This window comes from Equus przewalskii, chromosome 4, assembly GCF_037783145.1.
Source record: "Equus przewalskii isolate Varuska chromosome 4, EquPr2, whole genome shotgun sequence".
Classification (NCBI taxonomy): domain Eukaryota; kingdom Metazoa; phylum Chordata; class Mammalia; order Perissodactyla; family Equidae; genus Equus; species Equus przewalskii.
Genome location: NC_091834.1, coordinates 45,652,220 through 45,676,423, shown reverse-complemented (window position 1 = coordinate 45,676,423; position 24,204 = coordinate 45,652,220). Strand labels below are relative to the sequence as shown.

Here is a 24,204-nt window from a genome sequence, read left to right as displayed (position 1 = left end):
TACAGGGTATAGCTGCACTCAGGCCTAGAGTTAAAGAGAGCTGCAGGTAAGGGTGGGAAAAGATGCTTTACCAGATACCGCAGCTGTGACTTTGGGTTTAATTACTTAATCTGTCTGATTCCTCCCCTCCCTTCCCTTTTTTTCTTTTGAAAATAACCTGGTTATGAAGAAAACAGATAATACATGGAAACACCTGGCACTTTGCTGGCACAAACATGTTACCCCAAAAATGGTTGCTATGAAGATGGCATCTTCAATACAGAATATGATGTAGGCTATATAGAAGTCGAAAATATAGTGATGTACTTCTGAAATGTACAGAATGTTATAAACCAACGTTACCTCAATAACAAAAGCAAAGAGAAAAAAACTTCAAAGAGCAGGCATTCTACTCTATAGACAATACAATGTGGTTTTTGTAGACTATATGTGTTCAAATATTCGTGAGAATATTATAACATAATAAAGTCAAACAAACCCATGGTACCAACATAATTCAATTTGCTTTTTAAGAAAGAATGACAAACTCTTTCAGTAGAACACACCATACTCATGGATTTCTGAAGTGTGAAAGTCCTCTTCTAACTGAAGATTTCTGAAGATAACTGAAGATTGCTGTGCTACATTGAATCGGTCGGACAATGCGGCTTCATAGAAGAGGTTTATGTTTGTAATTCAATTTTCTCCCTTTATGTTTATGAAAAAGCCTTGATAATATACTAAGTTTTCATAATATACTAAATAATGTCTCAAAATTTTTGTCTCTCTCACATCAAGCACCATGTAAGACATAATGTCAGGCCGGCTCTGTGGCCAAGTGGTTAAGTTTGTGGGCTCCGCTGCAGCGGCCCAGGGTTCGGATCCTGGGCGTGGACATGGCACCGCTCGTCAGGCCACGTTGAGGTGGCGTCCCACATCCCACAATTAGAAGGACATGCAACTACGATATACAACTGTGTACGGTGGGGGGGGGGGGGTGGTTTGGGAGTGGCAACAGTTGTTAGCCCAGGTGCCAATGTTTAAAAAAAAAAAAAAGACAACGTAGTTTCTCAAATTGAGTTTTCGGTTCAATGATGGCATTCCTTTTTTTCTAAATTCAGTGAGTTTTTTATTATTAAAACAAAAAGCACTACAGACATTCATCTTTGACAGGACCTGATGTGGCTGAGGGGTTAGAAATGTCCCCGGGTAGAGTGGTCTTCATTATGCTGGCTGTGGGGTACATTAGAATCTCAGGAGTCCTGCCGCCAACAGTGAGAGAGTGAGATGCATTTGGGTTGAGGTGGAGGCCAGGCATTTGGATTTGTGAGAAAGTGTCCAGCTTCCTATATGCAGCCAGTGTTGAGAACCACTGCCTAACGCAGGGCCTGTCAATCATTAAAGAGCATACGAATCACCCTGTGATCTTGTTAAAATGCATGTTCTGCTTTAGCGGGTCAAAGGTGAGGCCCGAGATTCTACATTTCTAACCAGCTCCCAGGTGACCCCAATGTTTTTTGTTGCCAGACCACACTTAGGGAAGCAAGAGCCTACGGGATAGGGATAGTCACCCCATCCCCTGAACTTGGTTGGGCTCAAGGCACTGGTCAGTGTAAGCAGTTAGTAGTCACGCTGTGGGGACCAATATGACTCTGTCATCTGGCAGGATACGGATCAAAGAGAAATGACCCCAGCATAGTCTGTGCACTTCACTTACTTGGTTGGATATTTCCTGTTAAAGCACAGCCATGGATGGCACTGACTCTAACTAAGTCAACTTACTCTTCAACTAACTCAAACACTATGCAAAACCATTAGGTTGTGGATACATTTTTTTTCTCCATTATTGCTAGGAATTTCATGGTTTTCAAAGAATAAGGATGCAATTTGAGGTCTCTGGCATATGAAATAGAATCGTAAATCATACATACATCCCTCAGAGGGTTTGCCTCACTGCAATCGTGCAGCTCCAATCAGGCTGGGCCTCTGCGGATTTTAACAATAAGAAGACATGGTATCCAATGCTGGCTAGCTGGAGGGTTAGCTTGCCTAGAACGTGAGATATTCAACAATGTATCTACTAAAAGAATACTATTTGAATATCAAAACCTTTTTCCTAAACTAGAGAGGATTTTTATCTAACCTCTCCTGCTTGTGGATAGCAGCTACAAAACATAGTCGAGATTATATTGAAAGAAAAATTACATGCATGCTATACAAATCTCACCGGGGTAACTATACGATAATTCTACCCCATATTGCATGGAATTCAATTTTGGAGAAAAATCTGGCCCCTGTGGAACTTGAGATCTTGTGAAAGAGAAAAACTTACCAGGTGTAGATAATCTGTCCTCTGGGATAAGTGTAGAGGATAATGTAGCAGTCACCACCATAGAATTCGCCATAGGAGTTTTGGTCAATTTCGATCCTACCATTGTTTTCAACACGCCAAATCTGAAAGGAATGGAATACGCATAGCAAAATTAAAATTCTTATCTAATAATTCTTCCTAGAATTTTTTTAAAAATTTTTGGTTTAGATGTATCATTAAACAACTTTTAAATTACTTTTCTAACTAGTTTAAAAGTCAAGCAACAGGAAGAAATTTTATCAATTTAGCAATTTGTTTATTCACTTTTCAAGTACTTAGATTTCTTTTGCATCCTCCACAGTATTTAGCTCAGTTCTGAGCCTGGTGTTTCATAAATACCTACTGTTTGATGGATAAGTGAAAATAACACAACATTCTAGTGGAATAACAAACCAAAATATTCAGCTCAGAAATATTTCTCTTAAACTTACATAAAATTTTTCATCAGTTGGGAGATAATTTTTTTTTATTTCTTTTCCCTGTGCTTTAAGGCATGAGACTATTATTTTCCCAGGCAAGAGCGGCAGATTGTGACCAAACAATAGAGATGCAAATTGCACAACTTTTATTTTCAGAAGGCACTATCTAGGCACAAGACTGAAAAGATAAAAGCAGGCAGAGCCAGTTTTTTCCTACTTCCTCATCCTCATCACTGATTAAAAACACTCCAAGTTAGAGACATGAGAGTTGTAGATGAAACAGGAAAGTAACATACGAGTGAGAGACCGCCAGCACTATGCATGCGCACACGCCCTCCTGCCTGGGCCCTGGGGAGGGGCAGGACAGACCGTTTGCCTTGAAATTTGGAGATGAGCTTTGAATGTGGAGAGGACAGGTGTAGTGCTCTCAGAGAGAAGCCTTCCTGCACCATGCCGGTGAGAAGAGGAGAAACGGCTGCAAGGCCTGGCTAAACCCAAGAGCCTAGAGAGAGCCCCTGGATTTCAGCAGCCCTGGGGTGGCACGGAGGACATCTCAGAGATGCTGTGGCCTGACATGGAGACATAGCCGGGACACAGTTGGTGCTGGGGGACCAGTTCTGCCACAGGGCCCTCTGGCTGTGCTGAGCTGCAGAAAAGGACGTCTGAGCAGAGGACACATCCAGACCCAGAAGTAGGTACCCCACTGACAATGGCCATGAGGGGCATTTCTCCTTCTGCAGTTCCCACAACACCTGTACAGCTTAGATTCACATTTCGTGTTTTTGAAAAAGAGAAAAAATTACTTCCTAAATCTCTTTACTATATACTTTGGTCCAAGCATTGTGCTAAACCCTGGGAATACAGAGATAAAATATTCATTCCTGGGACCAGCCTTGTGGCCAGTGGTTAAAGTTCCATGTGCTCAACTTTGGCAGCCCAGGTTTGGGGGTTTGGATCCTGGGCACAGACCTACACCACTCACCAGTCATGCTGTGGTGGCATTCCACATACAAAATAGAGGAAGACTGGCATGGATGTTAGGTCAGGGGTAATCTTCTTCAAGCAAAAAAAGAGGAAGATTGGCAATGAATGTTAGCTCAGGGCAAATCTTCCTCACCAAGGAAAAAAAAAAAAAAAACCAAAAGATTCATTCCTGACAAGAGGAATTGACAAAAATGACAAGAAGTCTAGGAGGAGAATATTACTTATGGTTTGAACATAGAGAAAAGCCATTTCAATGCAGAGGGGAGGCTTCTCAGAAGAGAGGCAGCTTGCGACATAACTGAGTTATAAAGGAGGAGTGGGAATGTTAGCCAGAAGGTGGAGGGGAAGAGCCCTCAAGGCAGTGGAAGGTGAGGCTGTGAGGAGAGCAAGGATCAAATCATGGAACGCCTTGTAGGCCTAGCTGAAGATGGATGTTCTCAGGAAGATTGTGGAGAGCTATTAAGATATTTTAGAACAGGAAGCAACATCACTCAGTTCTCATTAAAGTTGGATGACTCACGGGCGGATTGAGTATGAAGAGATTTGAATTAGGGAGAATTATTAGAAGGGTTTGTTTTAGCAATTTTTGTCAAAAAAAGGGAATAATCAACAAACTCAATTCAAATGTTCTAATCTGTGATTTTAGCACATAACACATGCCCAATTTGCTTTTGTGAATGCCTCTAAGGTGTGAGGGAAGGACAGTCTGATGATAGCTGGTAATCAGAGCAATACACCCTCACTGGACAACCCCAGTTCCGAGAGCAGGAGCAGTTCTGGATCAGGAAACAAGATGGCTTGGTTCCACGTCAGGTCTCTAAGGTGATAATTAGGGGTGATCTTGCACATATCACCTAACTTCTTGGACTCTCAGTCAGTACACACACTGTAAAATAGGACTGAACCTCAGACAACATCTCTTCCAGCTTTAAATTCCCTGATTTGAAGTACAGTCTTGGACCATCTTTAGTAATAAGTAAAATTCACATTTTACAAAGTTCCTATTTTTCTGAAGTTATATTTCCACACATCCTGGCATAAATGGACTTGATAAAAACAAACTGGGGACTGGCTACACAGCCTAGTGTTTAAGTTCGGCACACTCTGCTTCAGCAGCCCAGGTTCTGTTCTTGGCATGGACGTACACCAGTCAGCAGCAGCCATGCTGTGGCAGCAACCCATGTACAAAATAGAGGAAGACTGGCAATTGGCACAGACGTTTCCTCAAGGAGAATCTATCTCAGCAAAAAAACCCCACAAAAACAAAACAACAAAACGAATGAACGAAAACAGGTAAATACCTCCACTTTGCCAGAACCATCATCCACCATATTGTGCTGGGCTGCCATTTGCGGAGAACTGTGTAATTTTGAGGCATCAAATGGAATCTGTTCTATTCGAGCCACCTTCTCTGTGACATACACTTTCCCAAAGCCATCACTCTGATCTTTGTCTCTCCAGTCCTTAAAGAACTGTTTGAAGATTGGTGTTTCACCTCCTTCTGGAAGAACTTGAATCTGAAATTTAAAAAAATAATAACAATAATAATAAACAGGAAATAAAAGACTGAGGAAAAACATTAATCTAGTAGTGGAGAAAAAACGAAGGAAATTCAAAAAGATTGTTCTGGTTTCTATGATAAGTGACATAAACTTAGAAGCTGGGATCCTTAAATGAATGCAAAAGGAAAGGTTATCAAATATGAAACTAAGATAGTCCAACTCTGCTTTTTCTCACAACTAAAGTAATTGCTACTGGATTTGGACGTTCGAGGTAAGAATAAAGTTCTTTTGGGTGTTAGCGTTGCAATCAAACAAGTTTGACTGGCTTTCCACATTAGGTTCACAAGAAGTCTGTGACCTGGAAGAAATGATCTCATTGTGTTACTTGCACCAGGACATAAAAATGAGAGAAAAGATGAGGCTGAGAGATTCAGAAGGAAGGGTAACTAGCCAGTGGCTAAGTTAATCTTGATGAAGCCAAATACTATCTGGGTATTAGTCCACATCTGCACAACTTGTCCTAAGGAATAACTGATAAGTGCTCCCAGTGAATTCAGCCATGGTTGATGATCTTGACTTGAAGGCTGTGGAGGAAGTGGTGGGCTCTTATTCTTATCATCAGCTCCAGGGAAGGTCTGATTTCCAGTTTCTGCAAAATTCCATCCTAAACACAGACAGAGTTCCAGGGACATACGACAGAACAAGGCACACACGTGAGGGAAGAACGACTTCACATGCACGTGTTACTTTGAACCAAATTGTTTCACGAGTTTTGTGGAGATGTCATGAGTTCCTATGTTTCTCTTTCTCTTTTTTTCCTAGCCAGTTCATTTCCATACATACTTGGGTATTGGTGGAATAATTCATTTGCCTTAGGAATTCTTCAGCTGTCTTCATTGCAGCCTTTCTCTCCTGGGGATTAGCATCTTTACCTAAAATGCAAGATAAATTAAAGAGAGAATTTCAGAGAGGGAAGATATTATATAATTAAGAAATACTTGTGCACCCAAAATAAACATAATTATAATTTAAATATAACACTGAGGGAATGGCAAAAACGTCCTAGTACACTGAATATATTTAACAATATCCTAATGAATGCTAAATATACAAAAAAGATTCTTTTTATATTCCTCCAAATGCTTTCTTTAAGACCACCAACCCTGGCAACTGATGCTGATAGGGAGAAAATATGAGTTTGATGTCTGCATTTTATATGAGCAATTTACAGATCAAGTCTCAGAAAGGCAGGCTTTTTTTTTAATCAGAAAAGATGTTTTCTGTACCTTTCTGAAAAAGTATCTCTAAGTCTGAAGAGCAGCAACAACGTCAATGGCATCTCTTACCTTTCCATACAAAAATTTGTTTTGCAGCACCATGGTCCAAAATAAAGCATTCTTCAGAAAGCAGCATTGCCATGGAGAAGGGGTTTTCTTCTGCCACCACGGTCACACTCATGGATCCACTGGCATCTGAAACCTAACATAAAAACCATGAGCTCATTTGGGGATGAGAAAAATGTTCTAAAATCAGATTATGTGATGGTTGCACAACTCTGTAAATGTAATAAAAACCATTGAACTGTACACTTTAAATGGGCGAACTTCACAGTATGTAAATTGTATCTCAATAAATCTGTTTCAAAGAAAACAAACATAAAATCCACGAGCCTGGGCACTGGCCTGGTGGCATAGTGGTTAAGTTCATGCACTCTGCTTTGGTGGCCTGGGGTTCACTGGTTTGGATCCTGGGCACGGACCTATACACTACTTGTCAAGCCACGCTGTGGCGGCGTCTCATATACAAAATAGAGGAGGATTGGCACTGATGTCAGCTCAGAACTACTAATAAAAAGTTAAGTTTTGACACTGTTTCTAAAAGCATTAGACAATAATACTGAGAATAATAATGGCTAAGGTGCGTTGAGATGCTCATATGTACTAGGCACCACGTAATGAATTTTATATGATTATTCGTTTGAATTTTTACAGCAACCTTTTCAAACAGGTAATAATCTTACACTCATTGTACACACACAAAAAGCTGAAGCTTAAACACTCATTCATTCACCATTTATTGAGTGCGTGCTGTATGCCAGGCAGTGGGCTAAGGAAGGCATTGATGCATCACAGTTTATGCTCATAGATTTTTTTCCAATATAGGTGCCTAGATTCTTGAAGTTTTGAAATGACTACAGAACATTTTTTTTAAAAGTTGGTGGTGGTCTTACAAAATTGGAAGTAATATTGCCCAGGTTAGAATTCACTGGTTTTCAAAGGCCAGCTTGTAGGCTGCAAGGTAGTCACCCGGGGCTTGTTAAATATGTAGATTCCAGGGCCCTCACTAGATCAGTGGTGGAGTTTTGCAGCACTGTGGTAGGCCTGAATTCTCTGTTTCTAGAAATTGCCCTAGCTGACTCTGCTTCCCAAAGTTTTGTTCAGCAATCCCAAATTAAAGTATTTTCAAATCGGCTTTAGACTTTAGATATATGCAGTACATTAAAGATCCACTAGAGAGAGCAATGATTCAGAATAAACATGTTCACATTTTACAATATGTTTTCAGTCCATCACGCCGTCCAAGAGGAAGAACAATTTTATCTGATGATGCCACATAAAAGATATTTGTTAAGCTGTTGAAAATGGGTTTTAGAAACAGTAATGAAAAAAATAAGCAGCCATGAAGTCTTTAGATAACAATTTCTGCATGGCTTATATTAAAATTATCAGTATTTAGCAGACGTGGTAAGCACATTTTCTTTTGCTATCTAGGAAGAAAAGAATCCTCTTCCCTTTTACTAAAAGGAAGTTATGCTACACAAGTGAGTAACTTGATCTTCATTTAAAATCACAGAGTTTATGAGCTAGATGGTCCCTTTAAGAACAGTAAATATAACTCCTTCCTGTAACAGATGAGAAAACTGCTCAATTCTGCAAGAAGATGATGGTCTGCTCCAAATCATGTGCTTAGAAAATCACAAGACGAGGGAATGCTTGAAGGATCCCACTGGAGTAGTGTCCTCAACTGGTAGAGTTTGTGACTTTTGTCACCCTCGCCAGCAATAAAATCATAACATCATGGAGTTGGAAGGAACCTGAGTAATCTAATGTAATCTCTTTTTTTTGTTTGTTTCAGATAAGAAACCTAAGACCTAGAAGGGCCATGTCTTGCCAAAGGTCACCCAGCCCATCCTTCACCACAGAGCTGACATGGAACTAAGTCTGCCAATGCGCAGGACAGGGCTGTGTTGATCCTGCTTCCTTCCCGCTGTTTGATTCGACAGCCTTGCCCTCCTATAAGAAAGAAAGCCTTCTTTATGGCTAAACAGGATATTTTAGATGAGGTGAAGATTTTTTAGTTTATCAAGATTTTAGAAGAAAAAGCTTGCAAAGTATTTTTACTCCATGAAGTAAACATTTTATTGAATGTAATACATAGAAATATATCATTGCAAACTAGTACAGCAATAATATGTAACTCTAAGTCATACTAATAAGTTCACTTACTTGCTGTTTTTAATAAAAATAAGAAAATGTAATACAAAAAGGAATTTTAATAAATATACTAGAGCAAAGAACGGATTCTATCTACACATTTCTCTTTGAGGTCAAATGAGGAGAATTACCAACCGTGGCAAAGAGAGTCCCTCCCGATACAGGCCCCCCAGCTGCATCCAGTCCAGTATAAACGACAGAACTCAGTGACAGGGAACTCACCATGTAGAGTTTAGCCATTTTCCTGTTAGTTATGTCTGCTACGGTGTCATCATCACCATCTCCATCCCTAAGCACTGGCTTTTTCCCTAAAACCTGATAAAAAGGGAACAACAGATAAAAGATAAAGACCTCTCATTAAACAATGCAGAATTAAAAAAAGAAAAAAAGAAAACCATCTCACATTTCTAAAGACATAGATCATAAAATATTTGCAATTAAAATGACCAGGCTCAAACATTTCTCATCAGTCATACTACATTGGCCTTTTCCCATGTGTCAAATCAACCAACAGCATTAAGTAAACAAACACTTAGTCTGCTGGTGATATGAACGTCCGAGAAAGTAAAATCCCTAGGTGTCCATATTATTGAAAACTAGCAAGAATTAGTTAAAATATGAGTTCTAAGTTTAGTTCTGCAACAGAATTTCTTCTGTGACTTCTGCTTCTAGAAGCAATCTATAGGTTTAATTAATTTATTATTACAAAGCAACATTACTATTTGAGTGTAGGGCACCGTCATCATTATTGACATATTATAGGCAGGGTACAGTGCAAGTTTTTGATGACCATACCATGCTTTGTTTTCTGCTGTATCCTTGGCCCTTAGAAGAGTGCCTAGGGTGTAGGAGATGCTCAATAAGTATATGCCAAATGAATACATTTATTCTTTGCATGTATGATACAATCCAAAAGTTAAGTATTTAGTAGAAAGTACATCTAAAACTGCCTTGAACTTCTGTACGTTAAAATAAAAAACTATGTTTATATAAAGCACTTTAATTAAATTAATTGACATAAATAGCATAGGATGTTAAGGACAGGAATAAAATATAAACTTATGGTAAACAATGTGACTTTTATAACATAGTTATAAATTCAAGTTTAGAACACGTAAAGAAAGTATTCAGTTAGATTCAACAAATGTTTGATATACTATGAAATTCCTTGCATAATGTGTTTTATATTCAACATTCCTCCCAATATATAGTGTGAAAATACATTCTGTGAATACCAACCGACAATAAAAATGTATATAAATTCTAATCCTTGCATGAATATGGGCACAGCCTTGAGTCTAGGAATACAGTAAAGACCTTATTTCCTCCGGGAACATGCACATCTTTTTGTTTACACAATGATAAACAAAATGTTTTAATCACTGTACATAGTAAAAGATTCTAATATAGTTTTTCTATTTTGCTAAACGTAGGATCAAGACAAAACTCAAAACACTTGCAACCAAAAGCTTTTTTTTAAAAAACATATTTACTCTGGTAGAAGTAGGTATGTTTTATAAGAGCAGTGAAAGGTCTGTTCATAGACCCTTTTGCAGTTCTATTCCAACAAAGACAGTAGTTTGGCATCAACAGTTTGGGTTAAGGACACATCTAACACTGGGAAGTCTCCCAGGGGCTGAGTCTGAGATTTGGGGCACGCTCTAACTTGTAATTTTCAGGCAAGAATTCCCATTTTAGCTAAGGACCTTAATTAGCCTCTCAAAGGACTGTAGCATAGCTGGGAATTGATCTCAGGGATTTACCAGAAACAGACTTAACTCCAGCGGTAGAAAGATGCTGTATATTGTCAAGTTTCTCTAAGGACCATTTTAAAATTCAGTCCAACAACTAAGCATTTACCAGATTCCTCACTGGGGTATACAAATGAGTTTTCAATCACCTTGTCCAACCCTTAAGGACTTTATATCCTGCCTAGAAAGAAAAAAATAATTAAATATGTTCCTTTTCTCAACTATGCCATACATTTTGATCTTTGAAATAAACTGTAAATATAGCTTTTCTTTTTCTCTACAGGTACAATAATGCCTAAATTTAAAACAATCATGTTAGGTTTCTCAAGTGATTAGCATTCAGCTCATGTAATCCTTTGTGTGTGATATCACATATATTTTGACATTTTAAAGAGGAAGGGAATCAGAAAAGCCTTATTTGAGGATGGTCCATAAAAATTTCATCTATCGTTCTAGCCAAGACCTGCTCCCTTTTCCTTCAATTATTTTCTGTAAGTTTCCACTTAGAACTATCATCATTCTCTAACATGCTTCAAATCGAGCTTATCCATCCACAAAACTGACCATTCTCAATTCTCCATTTGCTTCAGTGAATAGACTCTATTCTCCTCTTCACCAGACTTAAAATCATGTGGTCAGCTTTGGTTTTTTTTTAAAGTTTGGCACCTGAGCTAACATCTGTTGCCAATCTTTTTTTTTTTTCCCTTCTTCTCCCCAAAGCCCCCCAGTACATAGTTGTATATTCTAGTTGTGAGTGCCTCTGGTTGTGCTATGTGGGACACCACCTCAGCATGGCCTGATGAGCAGTGCCATGTCCGTGCCCAGGATCCAAACCAGTGAAACCCTGGGCCACTGAAGTAGAGCGCGTGAACTGAACCACTTGGCCACCAGGCCCGCCCTGGTCAGTCTTAAATACTTCCTGTCCTGCACTTTGAATCTCCTACCCACTTAGTCATTAAATTCTATTTTTTTATGACAATGTTTTGAGTCATTGATTCCTGTCTATTCCTTTATTCCCACCTTAGTGAAGGCCCTCACCAATGTAGTCATGGGTTATAGCTTGCTGTCAATTCCCTCTTTCCTTCAGTCTCACATCATCTTTTCATCCAGAAAGGTATCCTGTACACAAATAAGGAAGGCCCCTTATTTCACTTTACTCCCATACTTCAAGAACATGACTCTAAAAGATAAAGATTTATATGTTGCATCTACAGCAGTGGTTCTGAAAGTTCAATGTGCTCAAGCAACATCTGGGTGATTTGATAAAACACAGATTGCCATCTGCCAGCTCTTAAGTCCATACGTCTGGGACAAAGCCCAGGAATCTGCACACCAGATGATTCTGAGTTGGAAGCTTTCTGGACAGAGCCAAAACTCCTCTGTCTGGGTTTCAGAGCCCCTCCAGAGGCTGGAGGTCACCTACCCTGCATTATTTCTCACCATTCTCCACCCAGTCGCCTTCTCTAACCAGGCTGATGTTTTCAGTGTCCCTGTGGGAGCCATGTACTTTCCTTCCCCAGGGCTTTATCCAACACTCTATGTAACTTCTACCTAAGCTGACTGGCTATGGTAGAAGCAAAACTGAGCAATTATTCTTTGGTTGGTTCTGCTAATTATAATTAGCACAGTAATAGTTATGGCTTATTGAATGTCTATTATGAGTCACACGCTGTATCAGGAGCTCCAGACACGTCTCATTTCATCCTTATGAGAGCTCCCATGAACTAGACACTGTTATCAACATTTTACAGAAAGGTCACGGAGGCTCAAAGAGGTGAAGTGATGGTTTCACAGAGCTGCTAAGTGTCGAGGCAGAGATTCTGGCACAGTTCCCTTTACTGTAACTTTTCAGTAACTTTTAGAATTATTGGTTGCATATTTCCCTAAATCAAGGGAAACCAGGCAAGTCTTTGAAATGGACAAAAAAGTTCTCTCCATAGATGGTGCCCAGGGGACCCTTCTGGTGATCGGATGCCATAGAGAGCTGTACCTTTCCTTTTCTTTGAGTAATTTTCTAATTCAGTACAAGACTGATGGCAGCAAATGCTTTGCCTACAGAGATGCAGAGCAATTTTGTCTGGTGGAGATGAAACTAATTTCTGTCCGTGGAAGAGGCCAGCTTCGCATTTATTAGCAAGTTCATTTCAACATGATTGCCCATACGTTCATCTGTTCTTTGGATTCTTCTTTAACTAGTTATAATATCCTATTAGTTCTCTTATTAATGAATGAGGTAAATAAAATCTTTGACATGGGTTATTTTATATTTGTATGAGATCCAAGATTTTACTTCTTTGAAAACTACCCTTTAACATCTAGTACGTCTCTTGTCTAAAGCACATGTATTGGAACTTGTTTATATATTTATTGCCTTTCATTATGTATTAAAGGTTTCAGCTAACACTTTTCAAGTGCCATTACAAGCCATGGCAGGCACTTTAAAAATTTTATTTAACAGACGCTTACATATCACTAAGTACCACTCTAAACACTTTACATTTATTAAGTCATTTTATCTTTGTAAAAACTCTATGAAATTCTAAGAAACAGACTAAGTAACTTGCTCAAGGTCATGTAGCTAGTTAGTGACAAAGTCAGGATTTGAACTGTGACTCCAGAGTCTGTTCTTAGCGAACCTGCTGGGCTGCCTATTGTAGGTACTTTAAAAGGTCTTAACTTAATTGTTCAGGCCTTGTCTCTGGAGATAAAGCAGAAGACATTTCACAGCAGACTGAATAGGACCACTTTTAGCTCTCCCATTCTGATTAGAACAATACTAGCAAACGCACGTGCGGCATTCTATTCTCCATGGTCACAGGGTTCTGCCTTCCTCTCCACAAAGTTCTGTTTTCATCTTTTTCTAAGTCCTCTCTTTCTACTCCCCTTTCTTGCTGGTTCTGCCTATGCTATGGGCATTAAAGGCTGAGAGAGGAAAGTTCTCTCATCATATCAGAGGGTTGTGTGAGCAAAGAGCCCTCAAAAAAAAAGATATAATGGTATTCAACAAACATGAGAGCTATGAATGAATGTAAAATAAAACAATAAAACTTCCTTACCCATAAAACTGTCAAAGTTTAGGAGAAAACTGACAATATCGAGTGTCAGGAAAGATTCAGTACTCTACCAGGCACTCTTGAGAGAAGGAAAACTCTCAAAAGTGATTAATAGCAGGTAACAGAAACTTTAAAAGCATGCCAATTATTTAATCTAATAATTCTATTCTAGTAGTTTATTCTAAGGGAATAATTAAAATATATGCAAAGAATTAGCAATGAATGTTCATCATAGCATTTTATAATATCAAAAAATACAAACCACCTAAATGCCCAACAGGGATGGGACTGGAAATCTGTGGGTATATGATTTCGTTCTCTGCCTGAATAGATCTTCTTTTCTGCTGCCCACTCTTTGCCTTCGATAGGAGTTCAAAGAAAAAATATCAGAAGGAACTTATATTAAATTATTACAGCAAATAAACAAGCTAGCTTTAGAATCATAATCCTCTAGCTTCAGAACTTCCAGGTGCTGGCCCGGTGGTGTAGTGGTTAAGTTAACGCACTCTGCTTCAGTGGCCCAGGGTTCATGGGTTCAGATCCCGGGCACAGACCTAGCACCACTCGTCAAGCCACACTGTGGCAGCATCCCACATGAAAGAGAGGAGGATTGGCACAGATGTTAGCTCAGCGACGATCTTCCTCAAGCAAAAGGAGGAAGATTGGCAACAGATGTTAGCTCAGGGCCAATCTTCCTCACAAAAACTAAACTAAAATAAAAGAACTTCTAAGTTCTCGTGACCTGTGTCAAGATCATCCTCAGTGTCTTGTTGTGCTTTTTCTATATGACCCATTGTGACTTTTTCTCTTAATACATAAGTAGGCCTATTGCAAATTTGGCTTTTTTTAGAAAGAAGGACCAGGCAGTAGGAAAAACTTGGCTATATCCTCATAATTCTTACTTATTTTTCACATCTGCATCTGTCTTTATTTACTTTGAAATTTTTAGCCAGCTCCACCTATTCTGGATATGAAATTCCAACATTTACAATCTTCCTCACTTAACATGCACTTTCCTTCCTTTAACTTTCTACAGAAAAGTCAACATGTTTGGACACCATACAGTAAGCATTTGGAGTGAATAACAGGAAGAGAAGGGATAATATATGACCTGGAAGAAGGACGATACATAACTCAAAACTCCAGATCACTTCGGATAAAAACATTCTAAGTTGGCGTCAAGTCCTAAAAGCATTGAACAGACAGGCTATGTGCTTCTCGATTCTGATCTCAGCATGACAGATTAGGAAAATGAGGCTGAGAGATGTTAGGAGTTTTGTCTTTGGCCCAAGTCTTATAAAAAGTAAAGCAAGGATGTAAACCCCAGTCCTAACAACTATTGCAGTGCTCCATCAAGAAGTGAGACACGGAATTCTTCTTATCTTAATCACTTCAGTGTGAATGGCTCTGCTTCTACTTTCACTAAAAACAGAGTAAACTCTCAGGTTCCGAGAGCTAACATTTTAATCACTCATAATTCTAGCGTCTTATTTCCTTTCCCTAAGTGGGAAAAAAAAAATCAATAGGATGCAAGCATATGGTGAATAGGAATTCATTGTAAAAGTGAAGTATAGCCTTGTTGTTATGGTGTTTTACTTGCTTCAAGGCACTTAATGCCTTAGGTACAACAAATATTTGATAATAGGGAAGATACACAGAGATATAAAATAACAGGCAATTCTGAGGAGTTCTACGACCTCGTTTAGCTGGCTCCACCTTATTTGGATATGAGGTTGCAACATTTGCCCTCCCATTCTCTCTCAGTGATTTGCTTCCTTGCCTCTGAAATACCTTTATCTCTTTATTGATCTATCAAACAAAGGGAAATTTAATATATCAAATAGTGGGTAAAGATATTTTGGATGAGGGAAAGCATGTGAAATACAGGTTTGGATAAAAGGATAAAGTGAATTGATTGTCTGCAAGCGAGGTTTGGCTATTTAATTATCTGGGCCAGGGCCATCCAACAGGGTTTTCCGTAACTGAAATATTTCATATCTGTGCTGTCCAAAATGGTAGTCCTAGCTACCTGTGGCTATTGAGCACCATGGCTAGTATGACAAAGTAAGTGAATTTTAAATTTTATTTAATTTTAATTGATTTAAATCAGAACTTAGCCACCTGCATCTCACGGATGCTGCTGTTGACAGTGTAGCACTACAGGACTCAGGGAATGCCATGGCTTTGGGGAACTCACCGCGATGCAGGTCTGATCCTCAGTGTCACTGTAACACCAACAGCTTAGAGACCAGATTTAGAGGGCCCAACTCACAAGAAAGTTAACTCATAAGTTATTATACCATGGAAAGCTACTCACAAGTTATTAAGATATATAAGCCAGAATGCCAACTTATTAAACTAGAGCAGTTGTTTTCACTGGCTGCATATTAGAATCATCTTAGGAATTGTGATAAAGAATGCTGAAGTCCGGATCTGAGCCCCAGATATGCTGACTGAAGCCCCATCATTGTGTATTTTAAAAGCCCTCTGGACCTGGTTTGGTGATACGATTCAAGTGTTCAGTGACACCAGCTTTGTTAGCCTGGCTCATCCATCTCAACCATCAGGATGGGGCCAGCAAGCATTTCTGACATTCACATTAGCTTTTCAGGGAACTTTTCCTGTGGACTAATTATCATGGTCTGGTGGTCTGGAAGCTGTCCCAGGGCAAACCTCAGGTAAAGATTTTAGGCCATCCGCCTTTTCTGGAGATCATTAAACTTTTTTTCACAAGATCTCAAACCCATTTGGACATCTCTACCTGATAGGTTCTTGAATGGACACTTCCATCGTTCGCCTTTGGGCTTCGTAATTTCTGTGCTTCACAATGAGCATCCTCCTCCTTGTCTTTTTGACAATTCCTTCATCTGGCAGATAAGGCAATCTGAGAATCTGAATCTGAACCCACTATTAAGTGACGCTGTGACCTTGTTTCCACATTTTAAATGGTACAATAATTAATACCATTCACAATTATCATGATGATTAAGTGAAATAATGTATGTGAGGCGATTGTCACTATACCTGGCGCATAGTGAGGACTCAATGAAAGTTAGAACCTGTATCCTCTCTTCGCCCTTACATATGTAGAGTGAAACCTTGCCCTGGTCAAAGGGTCATTCTCTCTGCTTGATATGCCCCTGCACGTCACTGCTCTGATTCTTTGTATGATGATTTCACCATTTTGAACTTCCTGCCATACACCTCCCTGTGGATTTGCACTTAATTATTATTTGTTCACGTCTTGATCTATTGATGTCATTAAGTAGCTATATGTCTTGATAGTGTACCCTTGTCAAAGTCTTCTATGTTAAGTCTAAAACTACCAATTGAATACAGATCTATGTAGGCCTCTTCAGAAAAACCTTTGAGAATAGTTTCCTGAGCAATCAGCAAGGGAAGAGCTGATATTACTGAGAAGGAAAAATAAGACGTAATAACGTCTTCCCTTCTTTGAAGTTTTTCCACAATTACAGTAAGTATGATGCCATTAGTCCTTTGTCATCAAACTAATTCTCTGATCTTCCTATGGATTTCAATCGTATCTCCCCATTTAGTCTTGTACATATGACCTTATTTTGGAGGCAGGATGTATCAGTTTTGTAAGATTTATAAATAGAGTGTCTATGGTATAGCAGCACCATGGCAAAGAGTGGGGCTGTAAGGATGACTAAGTTAGCTGTGGTCCCTGCCCTCAGTGAGCTTTCAGTGTGGGGAGGATAAAGAGGTTTCACTTGTCCTTGCTAAATCCCAGTGTAGGCACTGGCTGCTGGAGCAGTCTGCAGAGAAGGATTCTGAGGCTTCCAAATTTGGTAAGAAAGTTTAACACGATCTACCAGTTATTACACTCATGGGCAGGTAGAAGTGGTGGACATATTTCATTTATTTTTAACCCCAAATATGTGAAAATGGCCTGTAAGGATTCTCAGAGTTTAGAGAGTATCAGGTCCACAGAGGAACACCCTCCCCCTCTCAAGGCTGGCTCTCCACCATCATGCTTCTGGGCTTTTTCCCTCAGTAACGTATCACTTATTCTCATCAACTTTAGAGATTACCAGAAAGGTTGAATACTGACAGTAAGAGACACAAAACAAAGGGTCAAGCCAGTCTGCTGAGCACAAACAGTGTGCTACTAAAGCTATGACTTACAATATGGAGCACATAAAATAGGCATGATTGTCAAAAATGTGTGGCAAAATTTTGGAAGTTATAAAATAACTTCACAGCAGATGGGCTTCCCATGTCTCTGTATGTTTAAGATTGCAAGCTCTGGAATGAAGACTGCGTGGGTGTGAATCACAGATCTCTCTTTCCCATTCCCAAGTGGGCAAGTTCACAGCCTCTCTATGACTCACTTTCCCCATCTGTAAAGTGAGGGTGTAGAGACGCTATGGGTGCTCTGCCCTTCTCACCTTGGTCTATCTCAGAGGTCATCTGCAAATAATGTCTTAAAGGTCAAAGCCTTCTGCTCTCTGCCTGATGGCATTATCTGGTCCACTGAGCTGTACTGTATCCAAACACAAGGCAGGCTGGAGGTGCGAGGGAGTTCACACCCAAGGACCAACCCTCAACCAATGAGTGACGGGAGTTACTGGCTAAATCCTGCAGCCACCTCAGCCTTCAGTGGGTTGATTCTGAAATGTGTTGCATACAGTTTCTCAGAGGGTCCCTCTGGGACTAAGTCCAAGTTGATGCAGCAGTAAATAACTTACTGACAAACTATTGCCTCATTTTACCCCTACTCAATGCTTCCAGGATCATCTTCCAAATAACGATCTGCTCCCAAGTCCTTGTCTCAAAGTTGGCTTTTAGAGGAACACAAATGAAGACAAGGGATAATAAATGTGTCTGCTTCATAGGGCTGTTGGAAGAATTAAACTCGCTCATCCTCGTAAAGCTCCTAGAAGAATGCCAGTCACACGGTAAGCACTGGATGTTGGTCATGGTAGGGCTTGTTTTTACCTCCTCTGCAGCAAATGAAATCCATGACAAATTTGTTTCTTAGATGATGGAATTTCTGTGCTAATGGTAAGAAGCACTTGTATCATATAAAGAAAAATGCAACTAGAAAGAGTAAGAAGTGAACAGAAAATTCAGCCTACCAGTGAGCCAACTGCCCTCACGCTTGTAGGGCATAACGAGATGAAATTACGCTATCACCTAGCATTGGAGCTCCAGGACTGTGAAGATCACAGCAACTGATATTCGATTATAGTGCATTTGCTATTCGCTCAGAACAGTGTTCAATCAACATATTTGCCTTGTCTACATGCACTCTATCAGACTTCATTAAAATCTATCTTCAGTTTGGGTTTGCTTTTTTAGTTGCAAGAATTCATTGAAACAGAGCATTGATATTTAATTTCTCATTTATGCATGGTATAGGACTTCATTTCCTAATATATTTGTATGGCTTTCTTTTGTTTTGCAAACAGATACTAACACGTATTTTTTACAGTATGTTAGTACTTTTTCCTGATTAGTAGAATGTTATGGAATAGCCAGAACTGAGGATTTTCTATTGGTTTCCACTAAGAGTATACTGTATTTACATGAACAAGCTATGCTTTCCTTATAGTCATTTTAAAATACTTTTTTATAAAAATACATATATAGATATATCTAAAAACAATGTAACTGTAAAACTGTAATGCACGGATACCCTTGCAAACATAATAGTAATTCTAATAGCAATAAATGAGCAATAGCATTGCAATAACACTGCAGTTTTTTGCAGTAACATTGGTTTTTCATTTGCACAAGTACTGTCAGTATAACCCAATTCCACCACAGTGTGATTCTTGGCTCTGAAAAAACAAGACTTAGAAGCATTATCCAGATGGCCTATATTTTAGGGAGTTCTTTCCAACATGTGAACATATTTTCTTATGATAGTAAACAAATATTAATTACTAACTAAATACTAAGGAACTGTGACTTGCTAAATCTTGGAGTTGACCTTTTAATATCTGGGCTTGGCTAATTATTGGGACAGAATGTGTCAGAGGAAACTGATATGAAATTAATATTACTGTTAATTATTATTATATATTTAAAAAACTATTTAATTTATAAAATGAATGTCAAGGGAGTTATGAATCACTGAATCTCAGAGATCTAGTCATTTGATATCTGAGTTTGCTAATTCTTAGCATAAGGGATAAGAAGAAATTAACCTAAAATTACTGAAAGAAAATATAGTCTTACTGTTAGTTTTTTATTATATATTATCACTAATATTATAACAAACATTAGGAGTAATATAAATAGAATAGAAACTTGTGATTCTAGTTTAATATTTATGTTAATTCAGATGTTGACTTTGTCGGGGCAAAGATCGATCCTTCTATGCAGTGCATCTGTCTTAAAATTGCATTATCCTATTTACAGCTCCTATCACTAGTTCCTCGCTTCAGCTGCAAACTGAAGGGAACATTACCTCATTCAGAAATGATTGCCAAGTGGCATTAATTTGGACTGATTATATAAAAGTGACCCATTATCAGTAAGGTCACAAATCTTCATGTTGAACTTTGGTGTGACAAGGTGGAAGATTATTTGAAATATTTATTGTTATTTTATTGCAGCATATGGTTAACAATACTGTTACTATATTTCTTATGTTTGTTCAGAAAATTTCAACTTCTCCCACTGGATGAACTGGTGAGGAACAAAATGGCTATCTGAATTAAATACTAGAAATCCAAATAAAAGATTCATTAAAATAAATGACAACAAATGAATGGTCCTCAAACAGTGTCTGACACATAGTTAGCTATCAATAAATAGTAGATATAAACAGCTATAGCAACTACAGTGCTCTTGAAAGCATCATAACCTACAGCATGCACTGCTTGTCACTATAATCCTTGGGATTTGGGGTGTGTACTAAGTATCATTGCCATAAAGCAAAATGGAGGGAATGATTTAATTACAATGCAACAGAAGGAAGAAAAGGAAAGATTCCTATCTACTGGTACTGTACCTCATACCTCCTCTCTACTCTATATGTAATGTAGCCTCAAGACTAATCGAGAAACAGTGGTAAATATTTTGATCCCTTTAACTTAAAAAGCTTTGAATGGTAAACTCATAAATGGACCTCCTTTTTTCCATATGACTCTCATAACGTTATTTCAGTCAGACAACAAACACGGAGGAACCTCTCCGATGTGCCAGACACCATGCTATATGAACGGAAAATTCCAAAGTGTTTGTCCTTGTCCAATTTCCCAAGAACTTAGAAAAAGATCCCAGAAAATAAAGGAAGGATAAACAAGGAAGTTAAAGCTACTTGGACAGCACAGAAAGAGAAGTGTGCCTCTCTGAGAAAACATGTTTGTTGTCTCAGTGTTAGTATCTATTGACCAAATTAATATCTCAGGCAACTCAAATTTCCACCCTTACAAAGTACAGAGTTATGATTATCAATGAGTAAATATGAGGGCAACATAAAATAGTTCAATGAGTGATGTGGGTGTGTGTGTGTGTGTGCACATTATACACCCACAAAACCACCTCAGGTCTTATGTTTAAGGAGCTCAAAACACCCATGTTTGTTCCCTGATGCTAAAAAGCAATATGATTTTTATTCTTATTTAGATTATTTTCCTGCAAATCTTTAGACTCTTTAAAAAAGTACTATATAATCATTGTTCCAAAATGATCATGATGGGGATTTCCAAAACAGCTCCCCCTTTCTATAATGGTGCTTCTTTGGTTCACTTTATACTATTCTACAAAGATAAACAGAAATAGACTTATCGAATCAAAGATCAACCCAGAAATAAAAAAGTTCCTCTCACTCTCTATAGCATCATTTTCAAAACGATCATGCTTGATTTAAACATACAGTGATATTTCAGTTAAAAAATTTAAATGTGATCCCACATAAATCCAGTAAACCCAAGATTACACTATGAAGCAAGCTTTCCCACAGAGAAACGTAAAGGAATGTTGACACAATTCTAAATTTCTAAATTCCACTTTGATCTATTTCTTCATCTTTTGCTTTACATGCTTAAACGTAGGAATATCCCAATGATTAGATTATTAAATGTTCAAAATCACTCCTGATGTTACTTTCTGTAAATTTAAATTATATAAAAACTTGGGAAGCATTAGCCATTTGCATAGCCTTTTGATGTTAAGTTTTGGGGAAGAATAAGACAAATATATTTGGTGATTTAAAAAACAAAGCTCTACATCTATGTAGTGCCATGGAGTTCACGGAGCATATTCACTTTTAACTCAGTTCTGAGAAGCACCAGCACTGGGACTGTGGGTACCAGCCAAGCAAAGTGGTCAGGGCCAGTGGACAGCAGTGTTACACTAGAGAGCGAGAGAAGGAGTGGGCCTTTGTGGTTGCAGGACACTAAATGGAGAGGTGACCTGACACAGGAAGGAGGATCCTACAGATGGAGGTATCCCACTACAGCTCCTGGGAACACGCATTTTTATTCACTGAATGAAAACTTAGACACCAGCTATTGATTTCCTACTGTGTTAGGTACTTTCACCTGGAGAATATGCAGTTTACCTAACACATGGGAAGATACTGCGACAAATATAAATAAGCTCAGGACTCCGTTATTTCTTTCCAAAATCTTACTTGTAACTATTCATCTGTAGAAAGGAGAGGAGCAGCATACATGAATTATCCTTATCTTAACACTAAACTGCTCCTATACAAATGCAGTTGGTTTTAAAACTTAATCATGTCTTCACCAACAATATCATTTAAAACGCAGGGAAGTTTTTTAGGCAATACTATTCTCTAGAAAACAGGAAAACAAATGTTATGGTTTTCTGGTACCACATAGTTCACAGTTAATTGTATTAATTCTCCAAACATGAATGAGCAAGGAGTTAGCGCTGTGAGGGCTACACAGATATAAAGGCAGTGCCTGCCCTCGAGGAAATTGGAGTAGCATTGATAAGATATAATTTTCTTTGGCAAAATAGTTTAGGAAAATATGATTAAAATTTTATTCTTTGACTAAACAGACATTCCTAAAGGATAATTTAAGAAATATCTGCTGGATCCTGAACTCACCTCCTACCACAGACACAACAAATCTACAACTATATATGGAATAATTTCCTCTGAAAAAGTTCTGAAAACTGGATGAGCAGAACTTCCACATCAAAGAATAAAAGGGCAGCAACGAAACAGTTAGGAAAGGCAGACACACGTTCTTGCCAAAAACGAAAAGACAAAACAACAACAAAAAAATCCACCCCAGGTGAACCGATCCAAAAATGGGAAGGATCCCCAAAATACACAATTTTTCCCTGAAGAGCAAGGGGTTTGTGCTCCACATCAGACACCCCAGCCCTTATATACTGCAAGAGACCAGCCCCCAAAATGCCTAGCTTTGAAAACCAATGGGGATTATGACCAGGAAAATCATAAAACGGTAAGGAATGGAGAACCCTCTATGAAAGGATTCACATGCAGATTCACTGGCCCTGGAACTCAGCAGGAAAACACCAGATTGAAAAGCACCTAGACCATATGTGAAGGAGACCCACTCACTAATCTTAAAGCATCTGCCAGAGGCAGGAAATTACTGGGACTCTTTCCAGGTTGGAAATACTGGCAGGCGCCATTTTCGCAATCTCATTCTAACTTGCTAAGGCTGGCATTGTTGAGCGCCATTTTGGAACGCTCCCTCTAACCTGCTAGAGAGGGTGGGAGTGCCCTGCTAAGAGTCCTACCCACCCCAAGGCATCAGCAGATATATGCACCTCTACATTCGCAGCAGCATTATTTACAATAGCCAAGATATGGAAACAACCTAAGTGTCTGTCGATGGATGAATGGATAAAGAAGATGTGGTATATATGTACAATTGAATACTAGTCAGCCATAAAAAAGAATGAAATCTTGCCATTTGTAATAACATGGATGGACTTTGGAGTATTACGCTAAGTGAAATAAGTCAGATGGAGATAGACAAATATCATATGTTTTCACTCATAAGTGGAATCTAAAACAAAACAAAACAAATGAACAAGCAAAACAAAACAAAACAAAAACAAACCCATAGATACAGAGAACAGATTAGTGACCACCAGAGGCAAAGGGGGTTGGAGGGTGGCCAAAATGGGTGAAAGGGGTCAACTGTATGGTGACAGATGTTAACTTGATTTTTGGTGGTAGATCACTTAGTAGTGTACACAAATGTCAAATTATAATGTTGTACACCTGAACCTTATATAATGTTATATACCAATTTTACCTAAATGAAAAAAAAGAAAGAACTATCTGCACTATTCAACTCTAGATTTTACTTATAAGATATCCAGCTGAATATCTGATCAACTTGTAAAGAGAATAACTGAATAAATTATTTTATTTTCAAGTTGTCAATTATGATGTATAGTAACAAGATGAACACAGTTCCTATATTGGGAGATCCTTCAGAGGTTACTCTAGTCTATGTGCTATTATCGTACGGTCTAAAATACATCAATTTTATCACGAGAAGGCTTCCAACTAATGGTGGTATCATTCTGACCATGCCTTCTGGAGTCTGAGGACCCTCACCATCTGTTCCCACTCTCTGACTCTGTTTTAGAGCTAGCGTGTGCTTTTCTCCTCAATCACACAATAAAATAAGTAGAGTTTTTGGACTTTACTGGGAAG

General features: G+C 38.6%; 1 protein-coding gene across 3 annotated transcripts in view; it reads right to left on the bottom strand.

Annotated features, from left to right (window-relative positions):
• The window catches only part of SCIN (scinderin), a 70,284-nt gene that overhangs the window by 19,043 nt on the left and 27,037 nt on the right, over positions 1 to 24,204 (bottom strand). The window contains exons 1-7 of one of the 3 annotated variants that reach the window (XM_070615791.1): positions 13,178 to 13,281; positions 10,610 to 10,681; positions 8,972 to 9,064; positions 6,602 to 6,734; positions 6,099 to 6,187; positions 5,055 to 5,270; positions 2,312 to 2,433 (exon numbers count right to left, since the gene is read on the bottom strand). In XM_070615791.1, the coding sequence (XP_070471892.1) occupies positions 2,312 to 2,433; positions 5,055 to 5,270; positions 6,099 to 6,187; positions 6,602 to 6,734; positions 8,972 to 8,989 (578 nt within the window). In that variant the 5' untranslated portion in view covers positions 8,990 to 9,064; positions 10,610 to 10,681; positions 13,178 to 13,281. Of the gene's footprint in view, positions 1 to 2,311; positions 2,434 to 5,054; positions 5,271 to 6,098; positions 6,188 to 6,601; positions 6,735 to 8,971; positions 9,065 to 10,609; positions 10,682 to 13,177; positions 13,288 to 24,204 lie in introns of those variants that run through there. The other 2 variants (XM_070615790.1, XM_070615788.1) reach the window with 2 other exon arrangements.